Source organism: Mirounga leonina, unplaced genomic scaffold (assembly GCF_011800145.1).
Source record: "Mirounga leonina isolate KUSES-001 unplaced genomic scaffold, KU_Mleo_1.0 Mir_151, whole genome shotgun sequence".
Taxonomy (NCBI): Eukaryota; Metazoa; Chordata; class Mammalia; order Carnivora; family Phocidae; genus Mirounga; species Mirounga leonina.
In genome coordinates this window covers 61,757,913-61,772,852 of record NW_023270377.1, presented here as the reverse complement: position 1 = coordinate 61,772,852, position 14,940 = coordinate 61,757,913, and the positions used below count along the sequence as shown (strand labels likewise).

Genomic DNA, 14,940 nt, shown 5'->3' with positions numbered 1-14,940 from the left:
CAAACACACCATGCTACCTTTGGAGCTTTAAAGGACTCTAGCTTGAATCAAGATTAATAGGTAAAGTATCCAATGAATAGATTTACTTATCAAGAAACTATGAAATAATTATAGTAAGGCTCTTTCTCCAACAATAATGTGTTCTATTAAAGAAAGTGCTCAGCTATGTACGTACAAGTTGTGGACAAGATGTTTTCTTATTAAACAGGTCTAGAACAGATAGAACAATCTGTATAAAACCAAAGGTTATCCTGACTTTATTTTATTTTATTTTTTACTTTTTTCTTCTGTCAAGTTAATATTAAATACAGTTGTCAGTGAAATTCTCAGTGCAACTAGGAGTAGCAAACCTTACTTTTTCTCCTTAAATTGTCAAGCATCATTTTTTGTCCCTAAAGGAAGAAGATCTTAACAATGCAATGAATAAAGAGCGACAAGAGTCTTCATTAAAGTCAAAACTGTTGAGACTGCAAAAAGATATTGAAAAAGCCTCAAGAGACCAGGAAGGTGTGTAATTATATCTGTGAATGGCCCAATAAGGGAAAGTGTTCTTCCTACTCAGAGGTTTCATTCAGAGGTAGGGTGATTCCACTTCTGCTAATTGGGGCAAGGATCACCTCATTTAAAGAATCATGTGTCAAGGGCGCCTGGGTGGCTCAGATAGTTCAGCGTCTGCCTTCGGCTCAGGTCATGATCCCAGAGTCCCGGGATCGAGTCCCACATCGGGCTCCCTGCTCAGCAGGAAGCCTGCTTCTCCCTCTGCCTCTCTCTCTGTCTCTGTCTCTTATGAATAAATAAATAAAATCTTTAAAATAAATAAATAAAATAAAGAATCATGTGTCAAAGCTAATATGTGTGAATAAAGAAAAATGGGAAAGAAGAAAGGAGAGTGCAAACAGATTGAAAATGACATTTTGGTCTATTTGAGAGAGCTAGACAAGCACTATGTCTCCATTTCCAGAAATAATAGCATTTTGCCGTGTTTCTGAAATTGTCTGGAATGAGGGACAACTCGTTTGGTTTAAAACATGGTAAACCTCCTTGTGCACACAGCTTTTGGTTTCCTTGTTTATTTCTTTTTAAACTATCCTTCTAGATGAGTTAGGGATGTCAGAATGTGAAGTAGCTCTAAAGCGATACGGATAATAAAAACAGCTTGTGATTCTGATCTGTGGAACTTATTTGATGTGGACCAGAACAACATATTGAAATGTAATCCCTGCTAGGAAATCCGAGAGAGTCAAATGTTTAGAAACTTAACTACCGTAGGGAGGGAGAGCCTAACACTGGGATAGTTTTGGGAACCGACCACAGACTGGGTCCACAAGGAGGATTCAAAAGCTCATCTTGCAAAATAACAATCAAGATTTTTTAAACACCAGAATTTCTCAACTTTCATTAAATGAAGGTACAGGCCACCCATTCAGTAAAAGTTAGTAGCAACTACAAAGAGAAAGAGCCTCGGGCCCTGGGAAATCCTCCTGGTGTGACTTTGGGCTCAGGCTCCCCCTGCACGTGCCCCGTCTCAGTCCCTCCAAGACAGGATGGACAGTTGTGACTGAAAGGGTGATTTCATTGTCAGGCCTGGAACGCATGCTGAAGTCCTACTCCAGGGACCCCGCCTTCTCGGACGCAGAGAGTCAAAAAATCACAGCAGCCTTGATGGACGAGGTAAATATTGGCAGCATCCACTTTCCTAGATTTAATGATGAAAGAGCTATTTTTAGAATGCTTGTTTTCTGGGCCCATTTGACCTCTGCTTGCCTTTCTTTTCTCATGACATAGAACAATCTAGTCAGAGAGCCTCCTTGACCAGCAGTTTGAGGGATCGGAAAAATTCAGCTACTTAGACATGTTTGCTTTAGTGTTCTTCCAGGAAACCACTTGTGCCTAAAATAGAATTCCCCAAAATAGAATAATTCCATCAGGGTCTGGAAACCATGTGTACTTTAACCCGGTTAAGAAAGGTGATTAAAAACACAGGGTCTGCATTCAGAAAGGCCTGTATTTGGATCTCGCTCTGCCCTTTCCAGGGACTTGGGACTTTACTTTTCTCAGTACCTACCTCAAAGGGTTATTGTGAGGATGAAGTATTAGCTAGAAAGTGCCAGCCCTGTGCACAGAGGAGAGCCCAAATCCTGGTAACTATGAAGAGTCCATTTTCCATTTGTCCGTCAGCTAACGTCAGGGGCTTCTGAAAATAACAGGAAAAAGGAAAACTGTGGCCGCACGGAAGGAAGAGGGTAGTCTGGGGTGTGTAGCAAAAACTTCTGAGAACAAGGGAAAAACATTTAGAGGCTGAGGTGGTCTTTGAGGGGAGGGGAGGCGCTGTCAGGAGAGGGCAGGGACATCTCTGGGCCTTTTTGCTGAGAGCCTGGCCCACAGCAGCATCCCCCACCTGCCCGGGCTTTTGTGGGGAGAGATGGACAATGTGGCCGCTTCAGAGGCACCCACAGTGAAAAGGGAGGCCAGCAGAGGCCTGTGAATTTTACGTAGGAATAAAAACAATCAGATACTAGGAACTACATGTGCTAGATACAGGTTTTCTGCTGTGATGGGAGAGAGAGAGGAAGTTGACTGGAATTCATCTGAGAAGAATTCAGGAAGAGATACACAATATTTAGCAATGTTTTGAAGGATATGGACAGCTGGGCCAGCTCTCGGTACCTTGTAGGTAGCCTAACTCTCTTGTGAACGCAGGTACCTAATACCTCTGTCCAAATAGGCAATGTCAATAGTTCTCTGGGGAAAGGAGACTGATATGGCCAAGTACAGTTTAATCTGTTTTTTAGCTGAGGCTTCCTTTAGAGGGGGGAGCTGTTGTAAAAACAAGCCTAACACTATTAGTGAAAAGAAAAGGCCTGAATTCTGTTCACTTGGGGGCAGAGGTCTAACACACTTGCAGGGACGCATGACTGTGGTTCCTGTGAAATTAGAAAGCAGTCTGTAGGACATCTTCTGTGACAGTGCAAAATGTTTGGTCTATTAAATCTATGCAAATAATATTTACCAAAATAAAGTCATGTGGAGAATTTTGTGATGGTGTTAAGTTGTAAGTTTATTTCTTCAGTTGTTCTTGCATAGAATTTTTCATTGTCATTACCAGCGTAGAACATGTACTGGGATCATCTGGGTACATGCTGGCCTGATTCACCCAGCAGAGCGTGCAAGGTCGGAGAGGGTCTGCCCCCTGAATTCACGGTGTTTATGATGGAGCCAATATGAACCTTCAAGTAGTGGATGCCAAATACCCATCTAACTTGGTTATACCCCTGCATCTGGTGGACGGAAACTGGCGATGTTGGTAGACTTTGTGTTCCCCAGGGAAGGTTTCTTGCAGGAAGAAACTCTGTTTCATTTAAATTCTTCCCCATTCGTTGTCTCTTGGTCCTTTAAGTGCCATATTTGAAGCAAGAATGTTGGTAAGGCATGTTCTATGAGAAATTTTTGCAGAAACTGAATATATTTAGACACTGTCTTCAGATATGGGAAGGAGCACCACACAGAGGAAGAAGAGGCTTGCCCTATGATGTTCTCAGATGCAGACTAGGTCTAATGGTAGAAGGTATACGGTGGGTTTTGATTTCATCTTAGGTAAGCCTGCCCCACAATGCAGTGGATCATTCCCCGTTGATCAGAGGTGTTCAGTCCATGGTTGTGGCCCCCTGGCAGACATGTAGGGTTAGGAATCGCCATGCTGGAGGTGTGGAAAAGGGAGAAATAATGGTGAAGAAGAGATGGGATAAGCGGGCCCCTTCCATTGCTTAGATTCCAGGCACCCTGACTGAACACAGCTTGTCAAAGAAGCTCTTATTAAGTTTCTAGGTCAAGGTCAAATGGGGAACAGGAGGTCAAATGGAGAACTAGGAGTGTATCTTTAGCTTCACTTATTTTTATACCCAAATACTCCTGAATATTGTTTCCAGTTTCCAGAAGTGTTACTGCAAACTTTTTGGGTAATATAAGACCTCACTTCTTTAAGAAAAACAATAACACCAGCAGCAGCAACAACAAAACCCACTTCACACCATTTTAGTTTGATTCTATTTGATACGAGTTCAGTTGTGTTCACAATGCTGAGCCATTCAACTGCCTTTCTTCAAAGCCCTCTGAAAGTCTACCTTCTGTAATCAATACTTTATTATCCCCCTTTCTCACTCCTCAACAGAAAAGTGAGTAAAACTATCTGTTGCCACAAAATATTGATCTATCTAGGTTTCCAGTTTATCCTGTTTATAAGAGTCTGGAATAAGGCACACTCAACAACCAGGGTTTTCCTTTAAGGTGCTTAAAGTGTCCACTTTTTGCTCTCTTTAACATTTTCTGTGCCTGTCTGCATGAGTTGAATGTGTACCTTTCTAGACCTCTTTGTCATCTTGGAAGTTACCCTGATATCCCTTTACCCACCCAGCTGTGCCTCATTTTCTAGAAATTTACTCACATGGCCAAATGATGTATCCACAGACCAATTTGAAACTAGACCTTTTGCAAGCAAACTCCTACAAACTGTCATCGGTGTTAGCAGAACTTGAGCAAAGACCTCAACCCAGCCATCCCTGTAGTAACTCCATCTTCAAGTGGAAAGAAAAGGTAAAAATTTAAGAGACGAGTTGTAATTTCTTGACGGGGCTTGCGGTATGGAATGACTTCAAGTAGTACCAGGGCAAAAAGGCTATTATGAATTATATGTGCCCTGTATCTCAAATCCCAATGTGGAATTTTAAGATAAATTTATTTTTATTCCTTTTGAGTGCAGTAACAAGAGCTAATTGCAAATGAATACATTCTTTGTAGACTAAATACAAGGAGCTAATAACATTTTGGGTTCCTTCTTCCACCTCATATCTTAACTTTATTCTTTGGACATGCTTTTAGAGTAAAATTTCATACAGACCTAAATCATAAGATTTTGTGATATGCAATAGTCCCATCCATTTAACAAAGTACATAATGTGGGCAAAGCGTCAGGACAGTTTGAAAAAGTCACACCCATGTATTTTCCCGGCAATACGCTAGTTGAATTGATGATGACCACGTGAAGGTACAGGAGTCGCTCCTCCTTGAAGCTGTTTTCCATTTCCTGTCAGAAGGGGGAGCTGTAACCATCTTGTGATAAAGGGATTCTTTTCTTTTCATGACTCTAAACCGATCTCAATCACTTAGAGTCATGACAAATTCACTTGCATTAAAGTTGAATTTGAGGAAGCTCAGCTCTGAATGTTATTATTTGACCTGGAGCTGCAGGTCAGAATTGCAAACACAGGCTGTACAGTGTGGTACTTTTCTAATTCTGAAAATATTACGGCTTCAGAAACAATTCAGATTTATAGTAGAGTTTAGAAAAGTATTGAATAACTTATTTATATGCTCCCCCCAAAATAAAAAAAAATTCCTGAGGAAAACAGGAATGTGGAAGAGTTACTTTTCAAAATTACCTTTGATGACAGTGTTGTTAAAATGACTTTTTCTTCTTCTTCTTCTTCTTCTTTTTTTTTTTTTTGTACTATTTAAACAGCAACAGACACATAGTTATGTAAAAATAACTCGGCCTTTTCTGATGAAGAGATTAGAGAATGTTGTGAGCAGGACATCTTCTGGTGGGCAGAGAATCCCAAGTTCCTCATCTACAGGTAATCCCATGCCCACAATAATTTGGGGCCGGATTCTGTTGGTAAAGCACATTGTGACATTTACATTTTATTTTCAGAGTCACATGGGCATATATCAGCTCAAAGAAATTTGCATTTCGGTTAGCACTGATTAATTTGTTAGCATTTGTGTGCTTTCTGTGCAGATGTAATCCAAAATGTGGGAAGGAATCAAAAAGCAGAGGGTTGGGGGGAAAAAATGTAAGCTATGAGAAGGTCCCTTAGATGACTAGCATCCATATTATTTAGACAGTCTGCAATTTGCTGCCCATACATTCACCCCTGAACCATTGTGAGAAGCTCTGTTTCCACACCGTTCTCCAAACTTCCATGGAAATCCTGTCCTTTCTGTGAGAAATACGGTGATCCCAAGACCTACCTATTCCCTTTATTCAGCTGCCTGACCTTAGCTATTTGCCCAAGCACACCCCCCACTTTTCACCTTTCAACACTCACACACACACTCACATACACATTCACACACGTCATTGTCCCTTGTTTAACTATAGTTTCCGTAACCTTGATTCTTGAGTTTCTTGATGAGAAGTTGGCAGGAAGAGTTTCAGGAAAACCCGGGACATAATCGTCTACATGGTGTAGTAAAGACTCACCGTCACAATGTTTAAAAAACAGTTCCATCAGAACCTCGGGGTGATGGAAGCAAGCACGTGCTCCAGGGCCCCTATCTCTACCTGAATGGCAAAACTGGTGTGTGTTTTCCAAAACATGCATCAACTACCATACGTATTAGCTAACTGATGTTGATAAAGAAGTTCATGTGGGAAACAATTTTAAATTATCTTTATTATTTTTTTCTCCAGACTTATTATGTTCCACATTATCATACAGTTTTTTATTATATCATATACCTAGTCCATACACATAGTAGTGTATCATAAATGGGTACTATACTAAGGAATGAATATTGTGTGAAATTACAAACTTTCCTTTTGAGAAGATGTCAGTATATTTAGGCTCTGTACCACACCATGAAATAACTCAAGAGCTTCCCATCATATTCATCTTGCCTACTGACACAGCATTAATAATTATAACTGGATCCAACTTTCAGCCTCCGGTGTGGCCCAGCTCGGCAGTGGTCTTTGCAAGGCTTTATATTCTTTTCAAGCCAGACAAGATGATGAATTAAATTTGGAAAAAGGTAAGAATCATTTTCAAATAGTTTGATCGCCTTACCATGTTGAGATCTTTCACTTGAGTAACACTCCTGTCTTTGTTACAACAGCCTTACAAGTTACTACAACATCAAATCATCTCAGGTTTATAATCACCCTTTTTGAGACATAAAGATAAGGCACGCCAAAAATAAAAGTCACATAATAAAAATAACTGACGTTTATTCAGTGTTTACTAAGTGCTAGACATTGCTGCAAGTACATTGTCCCATTTAAAGTTCATAAAAGCCCTTTGAGGTAGGTATTATTGTTTATTCCCATTTTATTGTTGAGAGACTGAGGCATAGAAAGGTTAAGTACTTTGGCTGAAGTTACAAGAAGTGATAGACAGGCTCTGAACTCAGAAACCCAGAGTCATGCTTCTTATCACAGTGCTCACTGGGATAGAGTGTCGGTAATGGAAAGTTATTAGAAAGGTAGCCCCACCTTTTTCTTTTTCAGAAAACTAAACACACAGGAATGTGAAATGATTTCCTCTCATGGCTTAGGGTAAGCGTGAGTTCTAGAAGTTGGATCAGAGAACTCCCAGCTTAACGTTTCTCCCACTTACCTCTCAGAAAAGTGGTTTATGGCCAGTCTAGGAAATGACCCCCTTCTCTGTGTCACAGATTTTTGTTGAACATGGAAAGGTGTGCTGTCATGAGTTACCCTCATCATTAAATAAGAAAAAGTCACTAGCCTCAACTTTCTTTGTGTGTCCAATTAGCAACCATATTTGGATGTTAAAGCTAAGGCAGAGATCCAGAAATGAAAATGTGAGTGAAAGAGAGTTGTGTTGTAGGAGAGAGCTTAGCCAACAGGAAGTCACGATGGATTTTGTAGCCATACAACAGGGACACCACGTACTTGCTATTGGTTAACGGATGCTTCCTTTTCAGTTCACCAGCCAGACTTCTTCCAGCAACTACTTTTCCTTCTAGCTCAGAAATAAATAAAAATAAGAAAAAAGGAAATAGAAAGTAGACCCTCTCTTCCATTCATCTTAAATCAATGTTGCCTTTATTTAAAAGTAGGAAGTGTTCTGGAAGTCACTTTGTTCCTCATCATGTCATCCTAGGTTTACCCTACAGCAGTAAATGAGTAAATGAAATGCTGTATTCCCACTTCCCATGTGAATAAAAAACGCATTTCCCAGATGCCACCTAGACCCCAGGGCCTGGCTTTGAGTTACATAGGTACACAATAAATTGATTCTCTTCTTTGTCTTCAGTTCTGTTGGCAGCAAAGTCTACTTATACTTTATATTGTAAGTAGGTTCTTTAAGTAAATGGAGCCATTGGAGGCTTGGGGAAGCTGGCAACAAGACCTTAAATTATTTGTTTGAATTCCTGTTAGTAGACTGTCGATATGCTGACCGGAGATCTGCTGACCTGAGAGAACTCATTGGAGGTAGAACTTAGGCTGAGAATGATCTCCTGTAAGAATAAAAAGTGATTTATGAGAGAGGTGGGATGGAAGAGGGGTGGACAGTCCTTTACCTAAGAAAGAAAATAACTGGGGAAGAGAATGAAAGAAAGACTGAAAAGTTACCTCAGAAGGATGCTCAAGATAGAGGAGCTCTTGGATCCTGAAGGAAGACGATGTTTCTGCTTTGATGTATAGTCAACAGCCAGAGGGGAAGGACTCTTTCTCGCAAGAGAAGGATTTAGCCAGAGGATTTGGGGCACCAGGTTAAGCTTTAGGGTTATTAATATCAGAATAGTATTATTTAAAAAGAGGGAATTAGAGAAGGGCCATGTGTTTCTTAGGAAGTCTGTGTATTTGATTCATTGCTTTAAAAAGTATTGTCTTCAAATGGATATTTTATTAAAGCGATCTACATTGCTGAACGGGGAGTTGTGTTTCTGTGCAAAGCTGTGAGTTGGAACTTTGGACTATAAAACTGGCTCATGTAATGGAGAGAAGCTGTCTTGATCTAAAGAAAAGTCTGGTAGCTGAGACACACTCCTCACAGTCACCATACCAGACTATCTCGGCCACCAACATGAGAAACCCTGAAAACACAGACACTGAGAAAAGTTTGATAGGCTGTATCCAGAGTAAGCCATCCAGCACAAGAAGTATATATGATCCCATATGATACTGTTTTTAATGAAACTATCTTATGGCAGAACTTGAGTGCCTGTTACCTTATTCTTTTTAATATTCTCTGCATTATGCCCGCTTTATACAGAAGTGTTGGATAAATTTTGCTTCATCTGAATCATGTGCAGAGAATGATGCTACCAAGTAACTCCTTGAAAGCAGAATCTCCTTAAAACTGTCCTACCAGCTGGGCTCGGGCATGTGCTTAAATAGCAAAGAGCCATTTGTCTAACTAAATATGCATTTTCACAGGCGACATTGTGACTATATACAGGAAACAAGAAGAAGGATGGTGGTTTGGCTCCCTGAATGGAAAAAAGGGCCATTTTCCTGCTGCTTATGTGGAGGAGCTCCCTTCAAATGCTGGGAACCCGGCTACCCAGGCATAAAACAAGATTCTGAACACATCGCCTTCCTTTGTCAGCTGTACAGGGCAGTGCAAATAAAGATAAATGCTGTAATCCTTACAAATAGAGAATGGAGTCTTACCCGTGTGTCACCGCACTTTGCACTCTTGCTTGTTTGCTTGAAACAGAATCAGAAGATTGAAAGTGGAGGGAGGCGGGAAAGAGGCCCCACAGCAACTAGAGTTTTCAAATCTTAAAAGACCCTAGAGATGCCCCAACACAGCTCCCGGGGTCACACAGGGAGAGAGACGGAGTTCAGACCATTCAGCCACTTGCCTGAACTCATATAGTTTTCTGGTAGCACCACAGAGTTTAGGACTTAGATGTCCTTTTCGTCTGGATTCTGTGGCAACAGGCCAGAGCAGGCCTGTGAGGGGTATAGCAGGGCCCGGGAGGCGAGGAAGAACAGATTAAGAATGAGATGAAGAGCTCAGCAGAGCCTGGCAGGTCAGACCCCAGGTTAGGAGAGGGTAGAATAGAGGATCGGGAGCTGAGGCCAAGAGTCCCGATGATCAGAAGAGGGGATGGTAGACAAGATGTCTGGCTACAAGGCAGGGGAGCTTAGTGTAGAGTGGAGTTCCATCCTCAGCCAGCAAGCTTTTGAGGCAGTGGCTTCTTAAATACGCCCTGTGCACACCCAGAACTGCTCTTAGAAGGGAGGTCAGGTGTGAGCCGGAGATGGCTTGGGATCTGAGAGCAAGAACGAAGTGGCTAGGAAACGGTTAGGAAGGAGACAGTGCCTGAAATCTCTTGCCTCCTTGTCCATTTGGAAACTTCATATACCAATTTAGAGATAAGAAATTTGCACTTCCCAAGTAGGTCATTACGAAAGGAATACCCTAAGCAGCTTCTTAGTGAAAGGAACCTTAAATGCTGAGTCTCTCTGGATCGAAAGTTCTAGAAACCAACATTTACTGTTAAAATGGAATATTTAGAGAGAAGCAGCTTTATGCTGCTTCCCCAAATGCCCTTTAATGGGAAAACATTGGGGCTGAGAGAGGGTAGGCTTCAAATTTTTCCCAAGGGGAACATTTCAGAATGGAGAGAAGTGGTACAGCAGCGTCTTTCAGAAAATGACCTAAATCAGCCTGGAGATCCCACTCTCCTGAATGGAGGGTTATAGTGTTGATAGAAACATCCAGGCATGTTTACTCTTGTACCAGATAGTGTGACATTAGAGTAATTAAAATCCATTTCATTACTCTTGTGCCACCTACCTCTTTTTTTTAAATTTATTAAATTTTGCACTTTCAAAAGGAATTTTTCAAACCAAGGTACATATATTTTTTATACTCTGCACCATTACACTTCTATAGCAGGAATAGAGATATTTATAGACATAGATACCAGACCTGAAGGAGCTCCAGTAAAATTTGTTATGTAAGACATAACTTACAACCTAGAAGAACAGATCAGAAGTTTTAATGTCATCCTTAATGGTGTACTAATGAAGGCTTTCTACGTGTAGAAAGTTGGCTGAGTAATAGGCCATTAGACCATGAACGGAAAATTGAAATTTATATTTCCTCTTCATCTTCCTTCTTTCCACTAAGCCTTGATGTATAAAAAATTGTGTAGCAATTGACTACAGCCTACAACGGATCATTTGTGTAGAAAAAGGGATGATAATGGTGGCTGGGCCCTAAAGCTCATTGGAAGTAATTTTCAAAGAAAGATGCCCCTCTACCTTTGTAAATCTGTTTTACTTTGTGAAAACATAAATGATTTTCCTGTTTTGTAACATTGCTGCAAATTCTTTTTGCACCTGTGACATAGAAATTTTAACGTTCAAGGAAATACTATCGTCAAACTACATGTACAAATATAGTTGGGTAGAGCAGACTTGTTGAATATCGTTTTAGTAGGGCAAGAATTTTCTGATTGGACAGGTGGGAATGGTATCCCTTACATTTAGATAAAAATTAAGTGTATATTGTGAAGATTAATGATGTTCACAAGTCTTCCATACAGAATAAAATAATTTTTAATATTAATAATTTTAAACTCTTAGGCTTTCATAATTACATTCCATTATGCAATTTCATATGTCAGGAAGTTTTTAGCAACATCAACAGCCTGACACATAAGCAGTAGAGGTCTGAGCCAGATTTTCACTGAAAACATCAGAAGGCGTTATTCTACTTTATCTTCTTTCTAATAGAATACAAGCTGATTTATCTATCATATTATCAACCAGAAAGATCTATTAATTTCATCTTTTTGCATTTTTAATTGCCCATAATAATTAACATTTATAATGACAAAAAGCACTTTAATCACTTAAAGTGCCTTCGATCTATTAAAAAGTAATATAATATCCAGTTTGGGGTAAAGTAAATTTTATTGCATAGTATTATAAGGCTTTAACTGATAGTAATTTGAGTATCGTGTAACTTTGTTCTTCCCTCCAAAAAATTCCCACCTCCCCCAAAGTCTTGATGGCCTTGGCGGGTAATCAGCCTAACTTAGAACAAGAAAAGTGCATTAGAATCAAATAACATGTCCTATTGTCTTTTGCAAAGTTACACAGGAAGAGTGGATAACCCAGGAAAGAGAGGCTTGGAGGGGTGGCAGGGGGCAAGATCAGGTGGTACTGGGACTTGGACCAGGGTTGGGGACACAGCAGAGAAGAGCAGGAACCTTTTGTAGAGGGAGTACAGCTACAAGGATAGAGCTACATGGGTAGTGTCAGAGATTCCCGTATGCTGGGCTCCAGAATGGCGAGCCGGGCTCCCAGGCTGCCCAGTGGGCAGCACCACGGATGAGAAATCAGCAAGCCAGAGAATCCAGGCTGTGCTTATGCAGATGGGAGCTCAGTTTAGGGAAACTACGGGGATGCGTGGGTGCCTGCAGCTGGGGAAATCTGCCCAAGGGGGAGAGCGAAGTAGCCACTCACATGAGGGGTCATGGGAATGGGAGGAAAGTAGCTTTGGCCTGAGGTTGGAGTAAACAGACTTGCACAGAATTATACAGTGAAACCCTCTCTCTCAGAGGAACTGTGGAATAAGGAGAAGCCGACCTGGGAGAGAAAGCAAACTAACCTGGCTAGACAAAGACCTCCACAGCTGAGGGCTAATGATGGAGATCTGGGGACACAAAGGGAGTCACTCCAAGGGAGTGCCTAGAAAGGACTGGAGCCTGCCTAGCCAGGTATTTGCCATGCAAATGTGTTGCTGATCTCAGTTTCAGCTGGCTTCTAACTTGAGTTTTTCTGCTTACTCCAGAGATTCTCCAACGGTAGCACTGAAACCAGCAGCACCAATGTAACCTTGCACTAAGTTAGAAATGCAAATTTTCGGGGCGCCTGGGTGGCTCAGGTGGTTAAGAGTCTGCCTTCGGCTCGGGTCATGATCCCAGGGTCCTGGGATCGAGCCCCATATCAGGCTCCCTGCTCTGTGGGGAGTCTGCTTCTCCCTCTGCCTCTGCCTCTCCCCCTGCTCATGCTCTCTCTCTGTATCTCTGTGTCTCAAGTGAATGAATAAAATATTCTTAAAAAATGCAAATTTTCAGCTCCCACTTTACACTGGGTCAGGAACCCAGCCATCTGCGGTTTGGCAGGCGCTCCAGGTGATTCTAATGCAAGTTTAAGTTTGAGAACCACTGCTTGCTTGAATGAATCCTGATAATAGTGTCTAAACTACAGCAGACACTCCAGCGAAGGAGCCCCATTGAAGGAGAAATACATCCAAGGAGTCAGCTCTAAAATAGAAATATCCCCTCCTTTTGACCAATAAGTTTTAAAAGATGAGTGGTGTCGGGGACTTGGTTGAAGCAGTCTTTCTTCCTTGTGGGAGCTGCTCTACCTAGGGGCCCCTTTTCCTCTTCCTTCTCATGTTCACCCTTGGTCCAGGGAAGAAGGAACACTTTGGACTACATTACACTCTCTCAAAAGAGACTCTTCTTCCTCTTTCTCAGCCACTTACTTCATAATCTCATTGGCAAAGAAAGCATGGGATGGGCCATATCTTGATATTAGAGAATGAGAAGCAAAGAGCTCTCCCCTCTCAGTCCATTCCTCTGTACTCCCTACTCCACCAACCAGGGTCTGGAAGTGGATAATCCTCCTTCTGACTTGTGATCGGAAGGTCAAGAGTAGCCTCACACGACGCCACCAATGCCTGTCATTCCCCTCATTTCATCTCCTCATGCAGGCATTTTATCACCTCACATCATCACAAGAAGGGTGAGTACAATACAGTAAGATCTTTGCAGAAAGAAAGACCACAACTTGTATTCACATAACTTTTATTATGGTATGTTGTTATAATAGTTCAATTTTATTATTAATTATTTTGTTAATCTCTTACTGTGCCTAATTTATAAATTAATCTTTCTCATAGGTATGGTATATACTGGGTTCAGTACTAGTTACAGTTTCGGCATCTACTGGGGGTCTTGGAACATATCCCCGTGGATAAGGGGGCAACTACTACATTTTGTTGGTCATAATGAATAGTGTTGTTACAGACATTCATGAACAAATTTGGGGGGGAAATTCATTTCTTTTGGGTAGATACCTAGAAGGAGAATTGTTAACTGTGTATTTAACTTTTTTTTTCCTGTGTATTTAACTTTAAAAACAATCCTACAAATTGTTTTCCAAAGTAACGATTTTATTTTGCATTTCCACCAGCAATGTATGAGAATTCCAGATGCTGCATACCCTTGTCTGTACTTGATATTATCAGTCTTTTAAATGCAGCCATTCTAGCAGGTGTATTTTAATTTCACTGTGGTTCTAATTAGTATTTTCCTAGTGACTAATGATGCTGACCATCTTTCCATGTGCTTGTTCACTATAAATTCACCATTCTCATCCAATTCACTAGCAGGTTTTCATGAATAAACATTTCCCAGGTTGTTGCTTGCCTTTGGGATGGTTGTTGCTTACCCTGAAATGGTCATTTTAACAATTTGCCAGTTTATATATGGTTTCTGTGGGGCAGAATAGCCCAACCTTCTCACATCACCATTGTCAAGAGTAGGGTCTTTCAACTAGATTTGGAAGGGTAAATAGAAGTTACTGTACAGTGTGGCTGGAACATTATAGATCTGTCACTTAAATTCTAGGTCTTAAAGACAACAAGTCCTTTTCCTCGAAGAGTCTCAGTCTCACTTTTGTAAGGGAAACAGGCCAGTTAAAAAACATAATACACTGTGATAAATTCTATAATAGGGCTACATCAAGAGGGGTATGAGAACATTTAGGAGCGGCATTAATCAGGTTGAGGAGGTTGGGGAAAGTGAGCTGAGGAGCACTTAAGCAAATGAGAAAGATGGGGTGAGTTACCAGAAGCTGAGAAAGAAGGGGCTGCACCTTACCACTGGAAAATACACATGTACAACATTTATCAGGCACTAGGCCACAGAGTAAGTGTCTAGAATTGTCTGACCACAGTATAAGCTGGAAATTATTAAGAAAAGGATAATTTAAAAGGCATCTGCATTTGGAGAACACACACATACGTATACCTGCATGCACATAAGCACATGGATGTACGTGCATACACACACACACACACACAAGCACACATAAACTTCTAAATAACCCATGGTCAACGAAGAAATCTTAATGGAAATTAGAAAATATTAGAAATAAAAAAT

The 14,940-nt window shown here is 40.9% G+C and overlaps 1 protein-coding gene across 3 annotated transcripts in view; it reads left to right on the top strand.

Annotated features, from left to right (window-relative positions):
* The window catches only part of NOSTRIN (nitric oxide synthase trafficking), a 58,981-nt gene extending 49,577 nt beyond the window's left edge, over nucleotides 1–9,404 (top strand). For all 3 annotated transcript variants that reach the window (XM_035007834.1, XM_035007833.1, XM_035007835.1), the window contains 6 exons: nucleotides 399–507; nucleotides 1,583–1,671; nucleotides 4,465–4,590; nucleotides 5,516–5,630; nucleotides 6,721–6,810; nucleotides 9,182–9,404. In XM_035007834.1, the coding sequence (XP_034863725.1) occupies nucleotides 399–507; nucleotides 1,583–1,671; nucleotides 4,465–4,590; nucleotides 5,516–5,630; nucleotides 6,721–6,810; nucleotides 9,182–9,318 (666 nt within the window). In that variant the 3' untranslated portion in view covers nucleotides 9,319–9,404. The remainder of the gene's footprint in view (nucleotides 1–398; nucleotides 508–1,582; nucleotides 1,672–4,464; nucleotides 4,591–5,515; nucleotides 5,631–6,720; nucleotides 6,811–9,181) is intronic.
* The last annotated feature ends 5,536 nt before the right edge of the window (nucleotides 9,405–14,940 follow it).